We start from the raw sequence: 22,009 nt of genomic DNA, 5'->3' as shown, positions 1-22,009 counted from the left end.
CTTTCAAGGCCCTTCTCATTCGGACCTTCAGCCTCTCCCGTTGCGAGCGCGCCGCCTGCCTGCTTCATCTCGACGGCCTGGGGGACAGATCTCCATCGGCCCTGATGAACGAGATGCTGGCCTTGGCTGAGGGACACAAGCCCTGCTCGATGTTCGAGTAGGCCTTCCTTGAACAGCTGCCTGACGACATTCATCTGCTGTTGGCCGACGCCGACTTCAGCAACCCACATGAGGTAGCCGCCGGGGCAGATGTCCTGTGGAGGGCCAAACACAAGAGCGGTTTGTCCGTTGGCCAAATCGCCAGACCGCGTGCCCAACGCCTACCTAAACCAGTCCCAGCAGCCAAGCGACCACACCCCAGAAACACAGACGACGACACTGACAACCAGCTGTGTTCCCACCATCAGAGGAGGGGCGCGGAGGCCCGTCGATGCTGCCCACCCTACAAGTTTCAGGGAAACACCAGGGCCAGTCGCTGCTGATGGCTATGACGGCTGGCCACCGACACAGCCTCCTATTCGTTTGGGACAAGCAGTCCGGACGTCGTTTCCTCGTCGATACTAGAGCAGAGGTCAGTGTTTTACCTGCGATCAGCCGCGACACTCTCAGCAGGCAACAGGGACCCGCCCTCAAAGCCGCAAACGGCACAACGATACAAACTATCAGTACCCATACAATCCAATTACAATTCGACGACAGCAGTTTTACCTGGATCTTTACCCTTGCCGCCGTTGCCCAGCCATTCCTGGAAGCCAACTTCCTCCGGGCCCACAACCTGTTAGTCGACCTACGAGGGAAACTACTAGTGCACTCCAGAACCTTCCAAACTTACTCTCTGGGAGAAGCCAGCCTACCAGCCCCGCGCCTGGACTCCATTTCCCTGTCTGGCAGCGAGTTCGCCAAGCTCCTAGCCGAGTTCCCATCGGTTCTGGCACCTCAGTTCACAAATTCGATGCCCAAACACTGGGTGCGGCACCACATCACTACGACAGAGCCACCCCTTCATGCCCAAGCACGATGACTACCTCCAGACAAGCTCCGCCTAGTGAAAGAGGAGTTCCGCTGCGTGGAGGAGCTGGGGATCGTTCACAGGTGGTCCCCAAAGCCACTGGCGGGTGGAGGCCCTGCAGCGCCTACCACAGGCTGAACAACGCCACCACCCCAGACTGCTACCCCGTCCCTCATATCCAGGACTTCGTGGCAAACCTACATGGGGCCCACATTTTCTCCAAGGTGGACCTCATCTGGGGATACCACCAAATCCCGGTCCACCCTGACGACGTCCCCGAAAGTGCGCTCGTCACTCCATTCGGCCTCTTTGAATTCCTTCGAATGCCATTCGGCCTTAAGAATGCCGCGCAGACCTTACAGCGGCTGATGGACGTGGTAGGCTGCGACCTGGACTTCGTGTTCATTTATTTAGATGATATTCTCATCGCCAGCCGTAACCGCCAACATCACTTTTCCCACCTCCGCCAACTGTACTCCCGCCTCTGTGATTTCAGCTTCACTATCGACCCAGCCAAGTGCCAATTTGGCCTCGACTCTATTGATTTTCTTGGCCACAGAATCACCAGCGAGGGAACAACACCCCTATCCGCCATTTTGCCTGTCCCAACATGGTCAAAGGCCTGCAGGAGTTCGTTGGGATGGTCAACTTTTACCATCGTTTCATCCCTGCAGCAGCCCGTATCATGCGCCCTTTGTTCTCGCTGATGTCTGGCAAGGGCAAGGACATCGCCTGGAACGACGAGGCTGCAGCTGCCTTCATTAAGGCCAAAGAAGCCCTAGCAGATGCCGCGATGCTGGTACACCCCAGGACAGACGTCCCAACCGCCCTCACAGTGGACTTATCTAAAACCGCGGTCGGTGGGGTACTGGAACAACTAATCAAAGGCCGTTGGCAACCCTTGGCGTTTTTCAGCAGGCACCTTAGGCCACCTGAACTTAAATACAGCGCCTTTGATCGAGAACTACTAGCGCTGTACCTGGCGATCCGGCATTTCTGGTACTTTTTAGAAGGCAGGCCTTTCACCACTTTCACTGACCACAAGCCATTGTCTTTCGCCTTCTCTAAGGTCTCTGATCTCTAGTCAGCCCACCAGTAGCGACATTTGTCCTACATTTCCGAGTTCACAACGGATATCCAACATGTCTCTGGAAAGGACAATGTCGTTGCTGATGCGCTCTCCAAACTGACCATCCACAGCCTGTCCCTGTGTAGACTACACGGCCCTGGCTGATGCACAGCAAGCCGACGACAAGCTGCCCAGCTACAGAACTGCAGTCTCAGGCCTGCAGCTCCAAGAATTCACAGTTGGCCCAGGTCAACGGACCCTCCTGTGCGACGTCACAACAGGTCAGCCCCGCCCTATAGTTCCTGCAGCCTGGCGGAAACGCGTTTTTTGACTTGGTACACGGGTTGGCGCACCCGTCCATCAGATCAACTGTCTGACTAGTCGCCAGCAAGTTCATCTGGCACAGCCTGTGCAGACAGGTCAGTGAGTGGGCCAAGACTTGTCTGCACTGCCAGACATCAAAAATCCAACGACACACCTGCCACGGTGTCCTGCCACAGCAGTTCGAGCCTTACCCGTAGAAGGTTCGACCACATTCACGTTGACCTCGTTGGTCCCCTGCCTGTTTCAAGAGGAGCGTGGTACCTCGTTACCATCGTGGACCGGTTCACGAGGTGGCCAGAGGCAACCCCTCTTTCAGACATCACCACCAATTCCTGTGCCCGGGCGCTGCTCACAACTTGGATCTCGCGCTTTGGTATTCCGGCCCACATCACTTCAGACAGAGGCGCCCAGTTTACCTCCAGCCTATGGTCTGTACTAGCGAACATGCTAGGAACACAGCTGCACACCACCACGGCCTACCACCCTCAGTCAAACAGGTTGGTAGAACGTTTCCACCACCATCTGCAATTAGCCCTGATGGCCCACCTGAAAGCCCCTAACTGGGTCAATGAACTTCTTTGGGTCCTGCTCGGCATACCCACTGCCCCCAAGGAGGATCTTCACGCTTCATCAGCTGAACTTGTGTACGGTGCGCCCCTGGTCATCCCAGGGGAGTTCATACCCGCCCTTAGGGGGCAAGAGGAACCACCCGCGGCAGTCCCAGGAAGACTGCACAAGAGGCTCGTCAGCTTGGCACCGGTTCCCACTTTGCGACGTGGTCAGTCCCCGTCCTGTGTGCCCAAGGAACTACAAGACTGTAAGTTCGTTTTCGTTCGCAGGGGCACACCACGGGCACCGTTGCAATGACCATACTGTTCCGGGTCGTCAGAAATAATGGGTCCACCTTTATTTTGGACACTGGGGGCAAGGAAGAAGTCTTCACGACGGACCGCCTCAAACCGGCCCACTTAGACCTACAACAACTGGTCGAGGTCCCAACACCGCGACACAGAGGCCAACCACCCAAGCAATGGCTAGCACAGCCCGTGAACTTTGGGGACCGTATCGCTGGTTCTTGGGGGGGAGGGGGGTGCGGAGGTTGTGTGTTGTGTGGCGACTCACCGTTCGTGCAAGCGAACAGGCTCAGCAGTCAGGGCGCGCGTCGTTGGAGTGGTGAGGCCCAAGATGGCGCTGGGCCTTTGTCTTCCCCGAGCGACGGGGGAGAACCTGCGCGCACAAAAAGTTTTGATGACGTAGCGTGTATGTCATTTCCGTTTTCGGAGGGCGGGAACCGCGCCGCTTAAAAGGCCCGTACAAGGCGGGTAAATAAATCAGTTTTGTTCTGCAGCTTGTAGACTCGTGTCTTTATTCTCACATCGCGGTAGCAGCCGCTACGCTGTTAACTTTTTTTTTCTTTATGAAGACACAGATCTTTAATTTTAATATAGACTATTTGTAATGTGAGCTTGTGATTATCTTGTAACATTGTGCTCATTCTCACATTTCAAATGGTGGAGAATTCAATAGTCCCCCATGAGCCTGAATTTTTATACATTTTTTAACAGTGCTTTAATTAGCTTAATTTTATGAAGTAGCCACTCCTTAATTTACAAAAGTGATGCATTCCTGAAAAGCACTTCTGTAAATCGAAATGACTGGGTGAAATGTCTTGTGGACACTGCATACTTCATATTTAAATAAGAGCATCAATCAAAGACATTTCCCTAAAGAGTCAATTGCATTACAGCAGAAATTTATATAAATGTAAAATGAAATTATTGTAAACAGAGTATAAGGAATAGGAGTAAACCATTAAGTTAGTTGAGCATTTAATTATATGGCTAATATGTATCTCAGCTTCTTTTACCACCTTTGATTCATATCCCTGGAATCCCATGCCCAATAAACAAGAATATCTGTAAATCATGGAACTGGAAATCTCAATTGAGCCTGTATCCACAACCATTTGAAGATGGGTTCTAGATTTCTTTCACACTTTTGGTGAGCAACTGCTTCCCAACTTCACTACTGAATGATCTAGCTCCAGCTGCGTTTGAGGAAACATTTTCAATCTGTCTGTTAATTCCTTCTCTTAATTGGATCCCCCCCACCCCCCCGCCGCCCCTCTCAAATTTCTGAACTCGAGGAAAGGCTGTAGCAGTTGTGCACAGTGCAGGGTAGTATGTTCAGAAATTTGTTATTGTATCCTTTAAATACATATTTATAGTTGCTGAAACTGGTAAATTTTCAAATGGTTGTTCCTGAATCCTACCAGTGCACAGAATGGAAATTCCAGCTCCAGAGTTTATACGCTGTCGAATCTAGGGCTTATTAAGGTTTTTGTATAACTGAGGAACTAAAGTAACTGGTATTGGTAACCTATAAGAATATGGGGAAAAATGGATTCTTAATTCAAAGAGAAGCAATTCAAAAGGTCTGGAGTTTAAGTTCCTATAAATATACAATTCTGAATAAAGAGGTTTCTCTTAAGAGTGATAAGGATCTGTAACTAATTACCATGAGAGTTGTTTGGAGGAATGCATTTATAGAGGAGAACTTCAAGAAAGCAGAACTTGAAGCAGAACTTCAAGAAAGGAATAGAATGATGTAATGAGGAAGCGTGAGGATGACTGAGAGGAGGCTTTAGTTGAGTATAAACTCAGTCGTACACTAGTTTGACTGAGTAACCAATTGTGTCCTATATTTCCAATTTTATTTAGTTCAGGTTACCAGATTGTTCCTTTTATTTAAACATGAGGTGAGTACACATGCATGGATATCTTTTAAACTGGAACAACAAACAATCTGCTGGAGGAACCCAGTCCTGTCTTGCTGCAGGGTTTTGACCCGAAACATTAAAAATTCCTCCCCCCCCCCCCCCCCCGACAGATGCTGCTTGACCCACTGAGTTCCTCCAGCAGATTTTGTTGCTCCAGTTTCCAGCATCTGCAGTCTATCATTTAAATTGTCTTGCTAAATTTAAGCAAACCAGTGATTCTATCTGATGCCTTTGCTAATCAAAAATCAATTTTTTTTGCAGGGGAAACGGTGGAAGGGATTCGTGAAAATGATTTGGTTTTGCTTCATTCCTGTCGACAATGGACTACAATTACTGCCCATAGCTTGGAGGAGGGTCATTATGTGATTGGGCCAAAAATAGAGATTCCTGTTCATTATGGAGGTAAGACTTGAATAACCAGACTTCTTCCAACAGTTGTAAATTGTTGTTTTTCCCATGAATACATCGGGAATATTTCTTTTATGAAGACATCTGAGATCTATCATAGAGATTGTTACACTATTGTGTGGGCTGTCAGGGCATAGCTCAGATAGGTTACAACCTAGTTCCATAGGAACAATGGTTTTTAAAGGAATAGAATTAGGATTGGATTTAAGGTGATTTTCATTTGCGTTCCATTCTGAAATGCACACTCTTGAGGTTTGTCACAGGAAGAGATTGCCAGGCAATCAGAGGTAAAGATTAGAGAATTACTCAAAGCCTTCTTTAAAAATTGCAATATTCCTATGGACTCTTGTGAATCTCTGGCCATTGACAGTTCAAAATGGAGAAAAACCTGGAGGCCATGCATCAAAAGTGTACAGAAGCCCTGCAAAAATAGCAATCTGCCTGCCAAGGCAGGCACCTTCTGCCCGATTTGAGAGTCAGAGCCATACAACATGGAATCAGGCTCTTTAGCCAAGCCTGTTCATGCAGGCCATTGAGTACCTATTTATACAATACCATTTTCCCAGCACTTGGTCCATAGCCCTCTATTCCATGACATTTCAGGTGCTCTTCTAAATACTTAAATGTCGTGAGAGTAGATTCATACAGTAATACAACACTGAAACAGGCCCAACTAGTCCATGCTGACCAAGATGCCTATTCACTGGATGAAAAAATTCTTCCTCAAATTCCCTCTAAGTATCCTACCCCATAAAAACCTATGCCCTCTGGTTGTAGACACCCCTGTTCAGGGGAAGAGTCTTTCATTATCTAGCCTATGAATGCTCCTTGTAATTTTGTATACCTCATTCGTCACATCTGTCTTTTCTGCTTCAACGTAAAGAAACCCAGCCTATTCTGTCTCTCCTCATAGCTGAAATGCTTCATCCCAGGCAATGTCTTGGCAGGCCTCCTCTGCACTGTCATTTCTTTGCCTATCTTTCTAACTGATCAATATTCCTACGTAGCCAAAGAGTATACTTCTCACTATCCACAGCACCATCATTCTTTGTGCCATCTGTGAACTCGCTAATCATTCCTGCTATATTCATAACAGATCGGTAATGTTTGTAACAAAAAGTAAGGGGTTCCAGCACTGATCCCTGCATTACACCATTGGTTACAGGCTTCCAATTGCAAAAACAATCATTTACCATCCCCCTCCCACAAATGACTGAATTTTGGATCCAGTTTGCCAAATTGCCCTGGATTTCATGGACAATTAAATTCCATCTGCCATTGCTCATTTTGAACCAGTCTCCATTTTGGATCTTGTCAAAAGCCTCATAGAATTCTGCATAGGCTACATCAATCTTGACACATTTAGTCACCACCTTGAAAGCTGCAATCAAGTTATTCAGATGGGTGCAAAGATTTGCATGTACCTTCTCCAACTTGTCTACTGCATTCGGTGCTTTCAATGTAGCCTCTTCTACATCGGCGAGATCAAGCATAGACTAGGCAACCGTTTTGTGGGACATTTGCACTGTGACCACCTTGATCTCCCAGTTGCATACCATTTCAATTCCCCTTCCCATTCCCACACCGACCTATCTGTCCTCGACCTTCTCCACTACCAGGGTGAGGCCAACGGAAACTAGAAGAACCACACCTCATATGCTGCCTAGTAGTTTACAATGATATGACCATTGAATTTTCCAATCTCAGGGATCCTGTATCCCCTGCATTCCTTTCTCCTTCTGATCCACCCAGGTTCTCTCACCCACCTTTTTGAAATTCCCCTTCCCCCACCTGGTTCTATTTGCTTGTCACCCACACAGTTAACTTACTGGGCCTCTTACTCCCACTCCACCTTGTACCATCTGCCCAACATCCACCTCCTCACTTGGTTCCACCTGCCTGCCAGCCCCTAACTCATCTGTTTATATTGGCTATCTCCCCTCTACACTTTCAGTCCTGATGCAGGGTCTCAACCATCCCTTTGCCTCCACAGATGCTGCCTGACCCACTGAGTTCCTGCCACTGATTTTCCCTATTCAGATAGGACTTGCCTTTTAAAACAATGTGTACCTTCCCTGATGAATCCTTTGTCCTCCAATCATCCTGCGACTCTTCTGTGCCCAGAGGAAATTTGAAAATTTCTGTCAGAGCTCCAGCAATCTCCTCCTCCCTTGCCTCACAGAGAATCTGCCACTCCCACAGTGGCTTCATCAATCACCTCAAATCCCACAGTGGAATGGAAGTAAATTTATCCTTGTTCCTGGAGGACGGGCTAAGAAAAAATAATGCATTTCTATTCCAATTTAGAGAAGAAATAATCCTGATTATGTTCCAGCTTTATATATATAGGCAGGTCAAGTAGACTGGGGGTTGGCTATATTTGACCACAAAATCTTACACTGATTGGATTTTCTAAGCAAAAGTGATGGTCCTGATGGATGTTTGCTTTCACTCTAGCCTGGTTATTTTGTGAAGCAGTCTCCAAAGAGCCACATTTAACAATTTGCCAGTTAGGATTTTAATGCCAGAATTGCAGTTGCTTCAGATATGTTTGCAACCATTTTCTTCTAAAGATTATTTTTTGTTATTCAGAATGAGAAATGTTACTGCTAAGCAATAAAACATTCCATTTCAGTCAAACTTTTTTAGCATCCTGCATTTCATACTGCTGCTATTTGTATTGCTGCAGAATACATCTTGTATCATCTTAAACTGTACATGAAGCCAAACTCAAAACAAGTAATTCCTACTGTAGTAATCTGCTATTCTACATTTACCACAATAGTCTTTAAATCAGAGTTGTTTTATGCTGGTGCAGCAATTCATTTCACAGAAGATGCCTGTGGTGGAAAAAAACTTGTATTGTTTTGACTTGTATTTGTTGAATTCTCACTATAGAAAAGGATGTTGATTTATAGCTTTACTTGATTTTCGAAGTTCTGAGGCTTCAACATAATTTGAAAATTAAGGGAGCTGATCAGCCAACTCTCTCTTTGTAAAACGTCAATAAGTATGCGTGAATTGGTGCTTTTGGTCATTTCTCCAGCGCTAGAATATGTGAGTGCTTCTCACAATTTAATTGAAAACTTATGCATTGAGAAGTTTTCCTCACTGTTCGGCAGTGACTTTTGTTCAACATTTGCAAGTGCTATGGCTGAGATTGGAAGCATGATATTTTTATATTGTATCATTTGTAAGACATTATATTCGATTACAAGTTTACTGTCTTGTGTAACGCTCTCACCTTTGTCATCTTGTTCTCATATAGTTAATAATGGTCATATTAAATTTTTTTAAATTAAATTACATTTTTACTTACAGCGTGGTAACAGGCCCTTCCGGCCCAACGAGTCCGCGCCGCCCATTTTAAACCCATATTAACCTACCCGTACGTCTTTGGAATGTGGGAGGAAACCGGAGCACCCGGAGGAAACCCACGCAGACACGGGAGAATGTACAAACTCCTTACAGACAGCGACGGGAATCGAACCCTGATCGCTGGCACTGTAATAGCGTCGCACTAACCGCTACGCTACCGTCAGAATTTCATCTGATTCCCTATGCTAAGCTAAGTCTGAAGTTATTTTTTGGGCATGCCTCTCTAATGGTAGGATTATGTTTATCAAAATTAGAGGTTTATGTGTTAAAGAGCAATACGATATCTCAAAATTGATTTTGTGGCACCATGCAGAGTTGATTTTGCAAAAACTAAAGTTTGCTAAGACTCTTTTTGCTTGCTGTTTTTGGATTCTGTGTCATTTTAATTTTCCAGAATTTTTTTCAGGCAAGATTTTACAGGTAATAGGGGTTTTAGTTTTCTCAATTTTAAATTGTTATTGTCATGAATGTAATCTTTAGTTCAGTGGAATGCAAATGCCATAACCCTTTGCAGCTCCTGTTAGTTGGAATTGTTAGGTTGTCTGTGAGCCTCTCTCTGAGGAGAGGCATCTTTGTGGGGTTACTCAACATTTATTTTCTTGTAGTAATATTTCTACTGAGGCTGTTGTTTTCAGGGCAGGCTGATGGATATAACAACAGATTTTGATGGTCACTCCATCTCCACTGAATCACTGCCACATGACCACTCAAAATGGAGAAGTATTTTGATGGCATTGAGACTCTTGAGTCTATTCTTCAGCAGCACACAGAAGTCTAATGTGAATGGTTAAAGGAGCACACTACCTACTGAACTATCCACCCACCTGCCCCATCAAGCACCACCTCTGTGCGTGGCAAAGTCTGCCAGCCCCACATCGTCCTCATCAGCCACTTCAGAAATCGAGTAAAAACAAATCATCTTGAGTCTGAGCCCAGCTTTTTTTTTTAAAAAACCATTTTAAAAAGGAAAGATTGACAAATACAGGATCATTTTTGTTTTAATCTTTAGCTTTAACTGCTTTCTGAGACAATTTTTGGATTGTTCTCTGAGAAGGAATGTGAGATATTTAGTCTCATTGGAGCAGTCTTGCTGATTGTACATGGTGCACAGCAGACTTCAAAGCAGCAGTTGCCTAAAAGGAACAACCCTGTTTGGGGGGGGAAAGAAATATTTGTCTCTAATTTCAATAAACTATATCAATTATCCATGAAGTAAATTTTTTTTTGCATATACAGATGTTTCTGGGCCACAAGATTATGAGAATAATCGCTTCCAGGAAAATACTTCAGATAATTTTGGTTCATTAAAGAAATGATGCTTGTCATGAGGCATGAAGCACTTTCCATGTCATGCACCTGGGTTCCTCTTATTGCAGCCAAGTCAAGTATAGTGTATCTAGGTCATTAACCAAACCATTACCCTGGCTAAATGTGTACCAGTTTTAAACTTGTGTGATGCGCAGTTAGGTAATGAATAAAAATCTTGCCTCCTTTGCCATGAGTATCATTTAGGCTCAAAGTTGGACAGTTCCTCACCAAGGGCATGTTTCTACTAAGAGTTATATCAAAAATACTCAAATTACTTGTGCTTACAATTTTACAATTACTTGTTTAAAAAAAAACTTGTACTTATAAATTAAAAATGAAAACAACTTGTCTTGTTTTCTACGGATTGTCATAAAAATTTATCTAGATCATCAATGTCTTTTTAAGGGGAGGGAAGTCTTCTCCAGTGTGCACGTCAGGACCTGCAGTAATGTGGTTGACTCTTGGCTGCCCTCTGAAATAGCCAGTGGGCTACTCAGTTGTATTATAACTGCTATGTTAAAGTAGAAAATTATTAAAGGTGGACTGAGCACCTGGCATTGACCTAGGCAGTGAATTTGGACATGGTAAACTTTCACTCAGCCCATTTGACCTTCCAAAGTAAACCTTGCAAACATCTGTGGACTGTAATCTAAACAAGGGGGAGGGGGGGGTGGGTGGGTGTCTCACAAATGAATTGAGCAATGGCCTGACTTGCAGAATTATATTTTGCAGACTGTGTGCCTGCTGTCTGGGTATATCCTGTTGAACCAACAGGTCACACCGGCAGAGTGGGCAGTATAATCCATAAAAGTAAGAGGGAGGAGCCCTGGGAGCCATTAACGTTTACTCCAAACTCCATGAAGTCTCATGGCACCAGGTGAAAAGTGAACAAGGAAATCACCTCCTGATTACCACTGACTGTCCTCCATCCACTTAGGAGTTGACCCTCCATGTTAAAGAGCAACTGGAAGAAGCATTAAAAGTAATAACGGTGCAGAATGCATTCTTGCTAGGCCACTTCAATGTCCATTGTGAGTAGTTGCTAGATGGCACCACCTGATCAAGCCAGCCAAGTTCTGATAGATATAGCTACCATACTGGATCTTTCAGACTGGTTCGACAGCAGGCTGTGAGCAAACCAGCACATGGGATAAGCATACTTGACCTCGTACTTGCCAATCTACCTGTGGCACATTCATCTGTCCATGATAGCAATAATAGATGGCTCCACAGTACAGTTCTGTCTTCATAACAAAACAGCCTCTATTGTAATGTGAGTCACTGCATTCATGCTAAATAGTTCAGCTGGGCATCCATGAAGGTTGGTGGGCCATCAGCAATAGCAAAAAAGGTACTTCATTGCAATATGTAACCTAATAGCCCAACAAATCCCTAACTGTACTGTTACAGTTTAGCCAGGGGGTCAAATCTGGTTCAATTAATAAAGGAGGGGATGCTCCAAGAGGAGAGCAGAACCAAATATACCTAAAAATGAGGTGTCAACCTCGTGAAGCTGAAACACAAGGTTATGAGTTTGATAAAATGCGAAGACGAAATGTACCTGTCAGCCAAGCAATCCCACAACCAATAGATCAGATCAAAGCTCTGTGATCCTGCTGCATCTATTCATGAATGGTGGTGGGCAGTAGAACAGACAACAGAAGGAATAGGCTTTATCTCCATCTTCAGTGATGGCGGTTTCCAGCATGCATACTAAAGGCAAGGCTGAAAGATTTGCAGCTGTGTTCAGCCAGAGACGCTGAGTGGATAATCCATCCCTGCTTCCCCCACTTTCTTGCAAGATCCCCACTATCGCTCAAACCAGTTTTCAGCTAATTGAATTCAGTTGGTATCAGATGATATCAGAAAAATTGCCTCTGGTCAAGTTGCTTAGTTTGCATGCAACAATGGAATCTATCTGGCAATGTTGAAAGTTGAATGTCATATTCACAAAAAAAAAAGGCAGGTTTGGGCAAGAAACATTCATACTTCAAAAGTGCCATGCTATGGCCATTGAGAGAATGTAGCCACTAACTCTTGTTCACTGGCATTATGGCATCATTGTTGCTGAGTTATCTCCTATCAATGTCCTGGCTGGAGAGTGATCCCCATTGATCAGAAGTTCAACTGAAACAGCTACATAAATACTGGTACTGCAAGGCTGGTTATCCTACATACTGCACATGATTTTGCCTACTTGAACTTACTGGAAACAGAGGACTAGAGGATCTGTCATCTGCATCTTGGAGATTTCTTTCAAGGCGGAGCAGGTTCCAGGGGGGTAAGTAAACCTCAAATGGTGCATCACTTGAGGTCTTGTGTGCACGTCCAAGATGAGCTGAGTGACAAATGGCTGATTGCCAGCGATTCCATAGGGAGCCGCTAAGCAACTTGACCTATTAAATGGTCACAATCTGTATGAATTTGCACTACCTTACCTAGGATAACCCAGTAAACTATATGATCACATGCCATTCTTGCCTAAAAAGATTCAATATATTAAATTTTGCAAAGGTTTTTGAGCAAAATTTTATATTTGAATTAAGCAACTTTGAATTAGGAGTAGGACAAAATAAAATTCATTTCTCAGTTACTGCATGTCATAATTAACATTTTTAATATGTTGCAGTAATTGGTCTTTTACAGTAAATGAGATTTAATATTTTATTCTGAGTTTCTTAGTGCTCTTGACCAAAATGAATAGCTTTTGGAGAAGCTTTGTCTTGTGTTTCTCGTAAGCTGGTAGTACTTTATGCAGAAATTATCATACAAGTGGTCAGACACTTGATGGCCACTTGCATGGACTGCGTTTTATTTTAATCATACATATAGAAATTGAAATGTAAATATCTGATTTTTGGTTACTTTCAGTCATGTCTATGAATACTAAAATGTTGGAGTTTATTAACAGCCTAGTTTCTGTTTAGATTTCTACCAAGCAAAACAGAAAGCTAATAATGGTTTCTTTATTTAATTCTTTTTTAAATTGATTCGTATCGTGTTTTTGACAGCAAAATTTTCTTGAAATCATTTTCAATCTCTTTTAATTGACTGTAACTTTGTCAGATTTTTACCTAACCAGTCTCTTCTTACTGATTTTTTTAAAAAATCACAGTTTTACAACTTAATAATTAATGCAAATTTGACATTCTGTGTTGTTCAAAGTACAAATTACAAAATGGTTTAATGGTATTGCTTTTTATATGCTCTCTCCTAGAGCTCTGTAGATATAAAATGAAAGCTTTTGGTTCAAATATGATTAAGTTAGCATATTAGGTATACACTGGTACCTCACCTAGCACTCAGCTGGGAGTACAGACTGAATCAGCTGAAAGGTCATTGCGCCATTATACATGTGGAGATGCATTTTTGACAGCATTTTCAATGTATGAGGGCTTTGGAGAGAATAAATATATGGTATTACGGTTTTATTTATTAAACTTAATTTTAAAAAAATGCAAAGTGAACTGACAAAAATGAATTTGCAGACACATTGGAGCAGCAGTAGGAGGCTGCAGCTGAGGGGATGAGACTGGCTGTAGCTCATCCTGCTTGGAAGATGAATTAGGTTGTGACTATTTTTCACAGTTCTGGTTGGCTGATTTAATTCACCCACTTGGTCTTGGTTCAGAGCACCTAAGCCAGGTTCTGTAGCTTTGTATTGCCCTAGCTTGGAAGAGCAAATCTGTGACTTGTTTGTTCTGGACTGTATCCCAACAAGTTAACAAACTTGTTATTAGACAAGGAATTCGAACAAAGGTCCTTAGTGCATATCATTGGCTCAAGGTCTATCATGGATCCTTAAGATGAGTTGGTCGAGGGCTCTCTGAACTCTGTCCTAATTTTCAGAGAAAGAGAAGATTTTAATTCTTCCACCACATCTTGATGACTTTGATGCCAGCCTCATCCACCAAAGTGCAATTTACCATGATCTCTGGCCTTGTCACTGGCAGCGGTTCTCTTTTGGCTCACGCCATCAGAAGGTTTTGCCACTATTTGATTTCGGCTGTTGTTATTTCAGTGTTAGCTCATTAATAGAACTCTTGTATTGGACTGAGAGATTTTTAAAGGCTGCAATCCTAATTCAGTGATAGAGCACATTATCAGATTCACACTTGCTGTGCAGTGTTGGCCAGGTGCTACATTTGACAAGAATGTCATTCTTTATCTGAAGTGTTAAACAAAAGCTCCGTCTGCCCATTCAGGCTGCACTTCTTAAATAAATGAAGATAGTTCTTGCAGTAGGTTGGCCAGTTTTTATCCCTCGACCACTACATTAAAACAGATTGGTTATTGTTCACTTTTCTGCTTGTGGGCCTTGCAGTTTTCAAATTGGCATATCCGTTTCCTACATTGCAACAGTTGAACCAACAATTCCAAAATATCCATAGTCAGTTTGAAATATTTTGAAGCCTTATTGCAAAGATGATTCAACACCCATTGTCACTGCAGCAATTGTCAGTTGCAACAGTTATAGTTCTGCCTTAATGTCCCCACATTGTAACTTGTAACTAGACCATTCCAGGGAGATACTGAGTTGAGGCCTTGGGCTAATTATATCAGTATTTCCAAATCATGAAGCCTGTGAGAAGAACACCCTTTTGTATATCCTCTTGGCAATGTCTGTGGTCCGTTGAACGAAAGCTGATTTTTTTTTTAAAAGAGTTAAAGCCAGATTATGTCTTGCATGTTAATATGGATTGTTTGGTATTCAGGTTGGTATCATTAAGTATTTGTCTTGGTTCAACAATTTGGAAATGGTTAATAGACTGAGACAACTTTTTCCCCAGCTGTTAGGTAGCTATTAGTTACCTGCTCAAGATGACTTTGATTTGAACCTTTTCATTGTAAGCTATGTTCTTTTGTAAACTTTTTGATGTTGCTTTTGCAGCAACTTGAGGTGGTAAAATCTCATGAGAAAAGTCCTTTTTGAGAAGGATAGTTCTTGGGTTTCAAAGTATTTCAATGTCATGAATGATATTATAACTAAACATAAGATTAGTTCCTCAAACGCATTCTACACGTGGCAGTCAGATTGTTAAAACTATTACAGAGTAGAAGAATGGACAATGTGTTCAGTTTTAACAAACATCTGGAGGTGACTACACATGGGTGGTTAATGATTTGGTAAGTTATCTAGGTAAGTGTAACTTGAAGGAGTGAATCTCCAGGATTGATTGATTGACCATAGGATTTTGGATCAGGAAAGGTTTTGAGAAACCATACGTGGAAATTAAGTAAAATAATCAACTATAGGCTGGCACCAGACTAGTCTGGGACCAGAGACAGTATCGCACTGTAAAGTCCTCTCGACTTCACTAAGCAGCAGCCATAAATCTGGAAGTTAGCTCGCTAAACTAAGACTGAAGGTCTCATTAATTGGAAGTAATGAGCTGGTAGTCGTGTGTTAAGAAATGATGGGTTTATTCTAAAACATCTCCAAGAACACCTTGCACTTCATTGTCAGGTAGAAGAGCTGGCCATTACTATGATAATAAGAAATAACTAGAGACCCAGTTTAATACATAACCAAGCAATGAAGTCATGTTGGGAATGAAGTCCCTGTATGAACTGTCAGGAGCAATCAGTTCCATGCTCCTCTGTGCCTGATTGCTCAATGCATATAACTAAGATGCCACATGTTGAGGAAGTGGTAAATGGAAGGTGATGGTATGGCAACCAATAGTCCAGCTGCAATGGGAGAGAACGCTGAAATGATTGGACGATCAATGAGGTACCATCTTTTTGGAGAAAAGCCAAAGGAATGGAAGGGATGTTGGTCTTGGAAATGGGATTTAATTCCTTACTGAATCCTGTATCAGCACAAAAACTTGGGAGCAACATTTGCAAGGAGATTGGAGAATGCTTGGGTACACAAGTCTGAGACGAATCATCTCGTGTCTTGATGGGTGGAGTACTGTGCAAGTTGTGAGTATTTGTAATTTGTCTCTGCAGTTAGAAGTTTGAATAAAGCTCAGTGTACCTATCACTGGTTGTGAATTGTGTGTTCTTAATATTAGTGTAAATTTGGCACAATGTACTTGTCTGTACCTGTGCCTTTTGTTTGTTTTCTATTAGTATTTATACCTAATGTATGTCAGTTGATTTTGGACTTAATTTTTAATTGACCCACTTTCAAGAGCCCTCTGGTAGATGAATTTTTTTTTCCTACATAAGGATAGTGGAAAAGATGCTTCCTAATTTCCTTCCTATATGTCCAAACTCTAATCTTAAGACTGAATATCCCTTGCTCTGTATTTCCCCATGAGGATATGGTTTGTCTGCCCTATCAAATCTCTTAATCATTTGATTAAAACATCCTTTAGCTTAATAATAAAAAAAAGGAATACAAGCCAAGTTTATGTAATCTGTACTAATGGTTTAGCGCTTTTAAGCCTCTGGAGAGTCTTTGTAGCTTTTCCAAAAGCAGCACTCCTTTCCAAACACTTGATGATCAATACTAAGGGCACTGTTCCACATGTAGGTTTAGCTAAAATTCTGTACAACTGAAGCACCATTTTGTTCAAGCCTTCAAAAGGGCAATATTCCCCAAGTCTTTGTATCTTTGCCTTAGCTTTTAATGATTTCTGTACATAATACATCAATCTCTGCTTCTCCATATTTAGTTCTTCAAGGAAATGTTACATTTTGTCATTCGTAATCACCAAGTGAGTAACTTTGTACTTCCCTACCTGGCGCTCCATCAGTCATAGCTTTGCCCACCCATTTATTCTGTCTGACATTTCTAACATAATATTCCCATCTGTGCAATCTGCCTCCAAATTTTGTGTCATTTACAAATGAGGATGTGCAGCCCATTTTATCTAAATTGGTTTATGTGGTGGAATGCTGAGACGCCATGAAGCTCTGAAATGAGGCACTCCATTTAAACCTATGCTAACTTTGATTGGCTTTTCCTTGTTTCCAGTGTTTGTTTAATTCCTCACAATTAATATTAAATTGATAGGTTTTTGTAATTACATGATTTTTCTCTCCTAATATTTTGTGTGTTCCTGTGAATTGCAGCTCATTCCTATCCTATTTTCTTTTGGCTTTTATTTTCAATTTGACATCCTTTCCATATTTTTGCATTGTGTCAGTGTGATTAGTATGTGTATTACTGACTGGTTTCTATCTGGTTAGATGCAGTTCTGGACTCCATCTAGAACCCATGATGGAGTCATAAACAAAACTTTCTTGTCAATGTATTCATTGCTCAAGTTGTCCTGCATCTTACAATCTGCAGAAATTTAAAATAAAATGAATTTATCATATGAATAGAACAAATACATCTAGCAATGAGGTGTGGACATAGGTGGAAATGCTTCTATTTACTGTCCCTACCTAATTTATCCCTGAGGAGGCAGTTAAGAATCAATCACATGGTTGAGTCTGGAAATCAAAAAAAAATTGCAGATGCTGAATATCTAAAATAAAACAGAAAATGCTGGAAATAGCTGATCAGGTCGCATCTGTATGAAGAGGAACAGTGTTCAGGTCAAAAATTCTTTGTTCTGACCTGTAAGTCTGGAGTTGTGTATAGACCAGACCAGGTGAGGATGACTAATTTTCTTTCCTTTGCATCAATCCAGTAATTTTGTAGTTACTGCTATTGAGACTAGCATTTTTTAAAATTCCGAAGTTATTTATTTGAATTTATTTCAACAGCTAGTCTGATCCTAAGATGTCTGAATTCCACCAATGGTCCAGAACTCTGGCTCCTAGTCCTGTAGCTGAACCATGCTTTTGTGATTTCTGTGCTTACACTTTCACATAACTTCTAAACAGGAATTATTTTTTTTTGACTAGCTGTTACCATTATTATTGTATCACTTGCTGTCCCTCAACTCTATCCATAATGGTTGCACTGCCTTATTTCTTGTTATATTGCTCACATCACTGAAATCCAATCTTTCCACTATGGTAAGAGTATCTTTTTTCAATGTTGCATCTTACCAAATATCTCAAATTTTCTGCATTTTGTGAAGATCCTATTTTTAGAGGATTTAATTCTTTCATATTCACTAGTTGACCACACTGTTTCCACTGCTCATGTGGTCGCCTTCGTGTTGGGAGAACAAACAGAAACTTGGTTCCATCCACAAGCAGGCCCCGAGCTTCCAGTTCCCCATCACTGTAAGTTTCCAACCCATTTTTTTGCTGATTTCTCACCCTCCAACTCTATTCAATGTAACTTCTTCCAAGTAGATACATCACAGGCTTGTGACTTCAACATTGAGTTTACGGTTTTCAGTTAATGAACAGTTCCAGCATCTTCTGCTTTTACTTCCAATTTTTCAGCCTCTGCAGTATTTTTCTTTTGATCATTTCAGAATATGATCTATTCTCATTTACACCTCCTCTAGACTAGTCTCTTGTTTCTGTACTTGTCTTATTGCCATCCTCTTTTGCCTTGTACTATCCATTTGTTTTTCATTTAAACTTTCCTGCTTTCTTCTATTTCAGAGATTTTCATTCACTCCTCTCCTGCCCTCCCTGTAGAGTTTTGTCATTTGAAAATTAGGTTGTGGATTTGTTGGTAGGAGAATGGCACAAAAATATTATTGATATGGCATAAAAGTGATGGTTAAGTTATTGTCAAAGAGGGAATCACACAAGGAAACGAAGAGCAGTGGGATGTTGAGTGCATTCTTTACTGAAAAACATCCAATAGATTTTCTTTTAAGTCTGAGCTTTTAAAAGCAACAGTTTCTATCCTTGCTATTAAGGTTAAGGCCAGGTTACATTTCCTCTGGAGAAATGGTACTGGTATTAGTTTATCATTGTCACTTGTACCAAGGTACGGTGAAAAATTTGTCTTGCACACTGTTTGTACAGATCAATTCATTACACAGTACCTTGAGGTAGTACACAGTGCATTGAGGTAGTACAGGGTAAAAACAAATACAGAATACAGAGTAACGTGTCACAGCTACAGGGAAGTGCATTGCAGGTAGACAATAAGGTGCAAAGTCAAACAAGGTAGATTGTGAGGTCAAGAGTCCATCTCATCATATAAGGGAACCATTCAATAGCATGGGATAGAAGCTGTCCTTGAGCCTTGTGGTATATGCACTCAGGCTCCTGTATCTTCTGCCTGATGGCAGAGGAGAGAAGGGAGAATGACCCGGGTGGGTGGGTTCTTTGATTATGTTGGCTGCTTCATCAAGGCAGCGAGAAGTATAGACAGAGTCCATGGAGGGGAGGCTGGGTTCTGTTATTTTGCTGGGCTGTGTCCACAACTCTGCAGTTTCTTGTGGTTCTGGGCAGACCAGTTGTCATACCAAGCTGTGATGCATCCAGATAGGATGCTTTCTATGGTGCATCGATTTAAAAATTGGTGAGTCTCAAAGGGGACATGCCAAATTTCTTTAGCCTCCTGAGGAAGTAGAGGCACTGGTGAGCTTTCTTGGCCGTGCATCTATGTGGTTAGACCAGGACAGGCTATTGGTGATGTTCACTCCTAGGGACAAGGAGTGGGACAAGCACATCACACTATCTGGGATGCAGTTAAGAGAAAGGGAGAATAAAGAATGTTTGTGGTGAGGTGGAGACAAAGTGGGACTATGATGTAAGTGGTAGTGATGTTGACCGGGAGAGGGTCATGAATGCTTGTTAAGTGCAGATGATCTGTCAGAGGGGGCTTAAAAAGGTGATGAATGAGGCCAAAGAAGAGGGGGAAAGAAAACAATGCTGGAACTGAAATGCAAAACACTACAGTTGATGGGAAGCTGAACTAAAGTAGAATGTTGGAAATACCCAGACGGTTGGGTCGCATTTGTGAACAGACAAAACATGAGTTACCATTACAGGTTGATGACCTTTCATCAGAAATGGGCAGTCCTGGTATAAACTGGACAGAAGAGTTACCTGAAATTGACTTCAGTGTTGAGTCTTGAGAGCTGTAACACACCTGCTTAGAAGAAGAGATGCTTTTCCTCAAGCTTATGTTGGGCTTGTTTGGAATAGTTTGAAGCCAAAAGCAGCTTGAGTGAGTTGAGAATTAGTGACGGGGAACTGGAAGCTCAGGATTATGCTTGTGGATTCAGCTGAGGTGTTTTGATGAAAGGTCATTGACCTGAAATGTTAACATTGTTTCTTTCTCCATAGATCTTGCTTGTCCCTTTTAAGTATTACTTCCATCACTTTGTGTTATTATTTTGAATCAATTAAATCAGGGCCGTCAGTGTAGGCTTAGCAGAGGTTGTGGTCTAAACAGAAAGTACCAAGACCACTTGAGTAAAGCCACAGATGAGGAAGGATCACAACTACTTTACCTGGTCAAGGATGAGTTGGTTAGGGTGCCTTTTATGATTGTAATTAATTCATTTAGATTGAAATGGACTGGGATCATTGGCCAATTTCTTGAAATAACTTAAGTCCATGCACAGGGGTTAAAGGCAGGCAGCCAACTGAGAACTCCTTGAGGTAGTTCCTTCATGGCTGCCCTTGGCTTAATGCCTTGATTAGCGTAAGAGAAAAATATTGATACCAAGACATCTCACTATTTACTATTTAACCAATTCAAGTGAGGACATCCTCGCATCTCACATATAACTCGTATCTGTTTACATTGTTACGTTGTGATGATTTCAGTAATTGTCATTAAGAAGCAATAAAATGGCTCTATTCCTTAACCCTTTGGGTACCCTATGTCCTTCAGATAAGTTAAAATCGTTGGTAGCTTTCCCACTGGAGTACATGCTGTGGGTAGTCGATAATGTATTCAGAGGATCACTTCTAGATGGGCAAATGAGCCGTGCTGTGTTTGAGGTCTTGATCTTTGAATAATTTTTACCTCTGATGGCCACAAGTGCTGCTTGCATTTTATTGTAATTGTCTGAATTTCATCATCATTGTCTGCCTTTCTAAGAGGTGGCTTCCAAGGTATGGTCCACATTTTCTATGGTCTCATAGTGGGCTCTTATTGTTTTGGCGTGGTGTGTTGTGGAGGGAGGTTAACAACAGAGGATTTTTTGTCTTGTTGAAGGATATTTGCGTGCATCACTGAACGAGTTGGCTATGACTTAGAGATCAGTCTCTGAAAGCATGCGTATGATATTGGATTGCAAAGATGGCAAGAATTCTGAGAATTTAGGAAAGTGCATAGCGGAGTTATGGGCATGTATTTGAACTGAATTATGCAAGTGAATTTATATTATTCTACTGAGGCAAAACCTAAGTATTTTTTGAATTAACGGTCTTATTTAACATTACGTTAGTCTGAACTGTGATTCAAAAAAAGGCTTAATGCTTTAAGATTGTAGTTCAAGTGAAAGCTGTCACTGTTTTTTTTAAAAAAGATAATCTAAGAAAGTGCAATACCTGACCATTTCCAGCATGTTTCAGATTTCCTGCATACAAAATTCTTTTATTCTGCTTTACTATTGTAGTAATCAGTTACCTATTGATAACTGTGGGGTGGGGTGGTACGGTGCAGGTTTATTCAAAGCAGCTGTCATCATCTTTGCTGAACTTCCTACCACCAGCTAAATTGTCCTTTTAATAGCCAAAGAAAGTTCTAAATAAAAGGATCTGTTCTCAGAAGAGAACTTGAAATCTTGAAGCACTGTCTCACTTCAGCTGCTTTACATTAACGGTATAATCAAGGTCAGGGTCAAAGCTGCAGTCAAATCCAGAGCTCCAAGGATTATTGATAATGGTCATGTGAAACTTGCAAATAAGTATCAAACTATTAGTAAATATTACACTATCATTATGGAAGAGAATCCCA

At 42.1% G+C, this 22,009-nt stretch overlaps 1 protein-coding gene across 1 annotated transcript in view; it reads left to right on the top strand.

The window, feature by feature from the left end:
- LOC127574703 (GRB2-associated and regulator of MAPK protein 1-like) overlaps nucleotides 1-22,009 on the top strand; it is a 78,161-nt gene that overhangs the window by 19,082 nt on the left and 37,070 nt on the right. The window contains 1 exon segment of the mRNA XM_052023989.1: nucleotides 5,443-5,583. Within this exon segment, the coding sequence (XP_051879949.1) occupies nucleotides 5,443-5,583 (141 nt within the window).

The sequence above is a fragment of the Pristis pectinata genome, chromosome 9 (assembly GCF_009764475.1).
Source record: "Pristis pectinata isolate sPriPec2 chromosome 9, sPriPec2.1.pri, whole genome shotgun sequence".
Taxonomy (NCBI): domain Eukaryota; kingdom Metazoa; phylum Chordata; class Chondrichthyes; order Rhinopristiformes; family Pristidae; genus Pristis; species Pristis pectinata.
The sequence above is the reverse complement of the archived record's forward strand: the minus strand, read 5'-3'. Positions and strand labels throughout refer to the sequence as shown.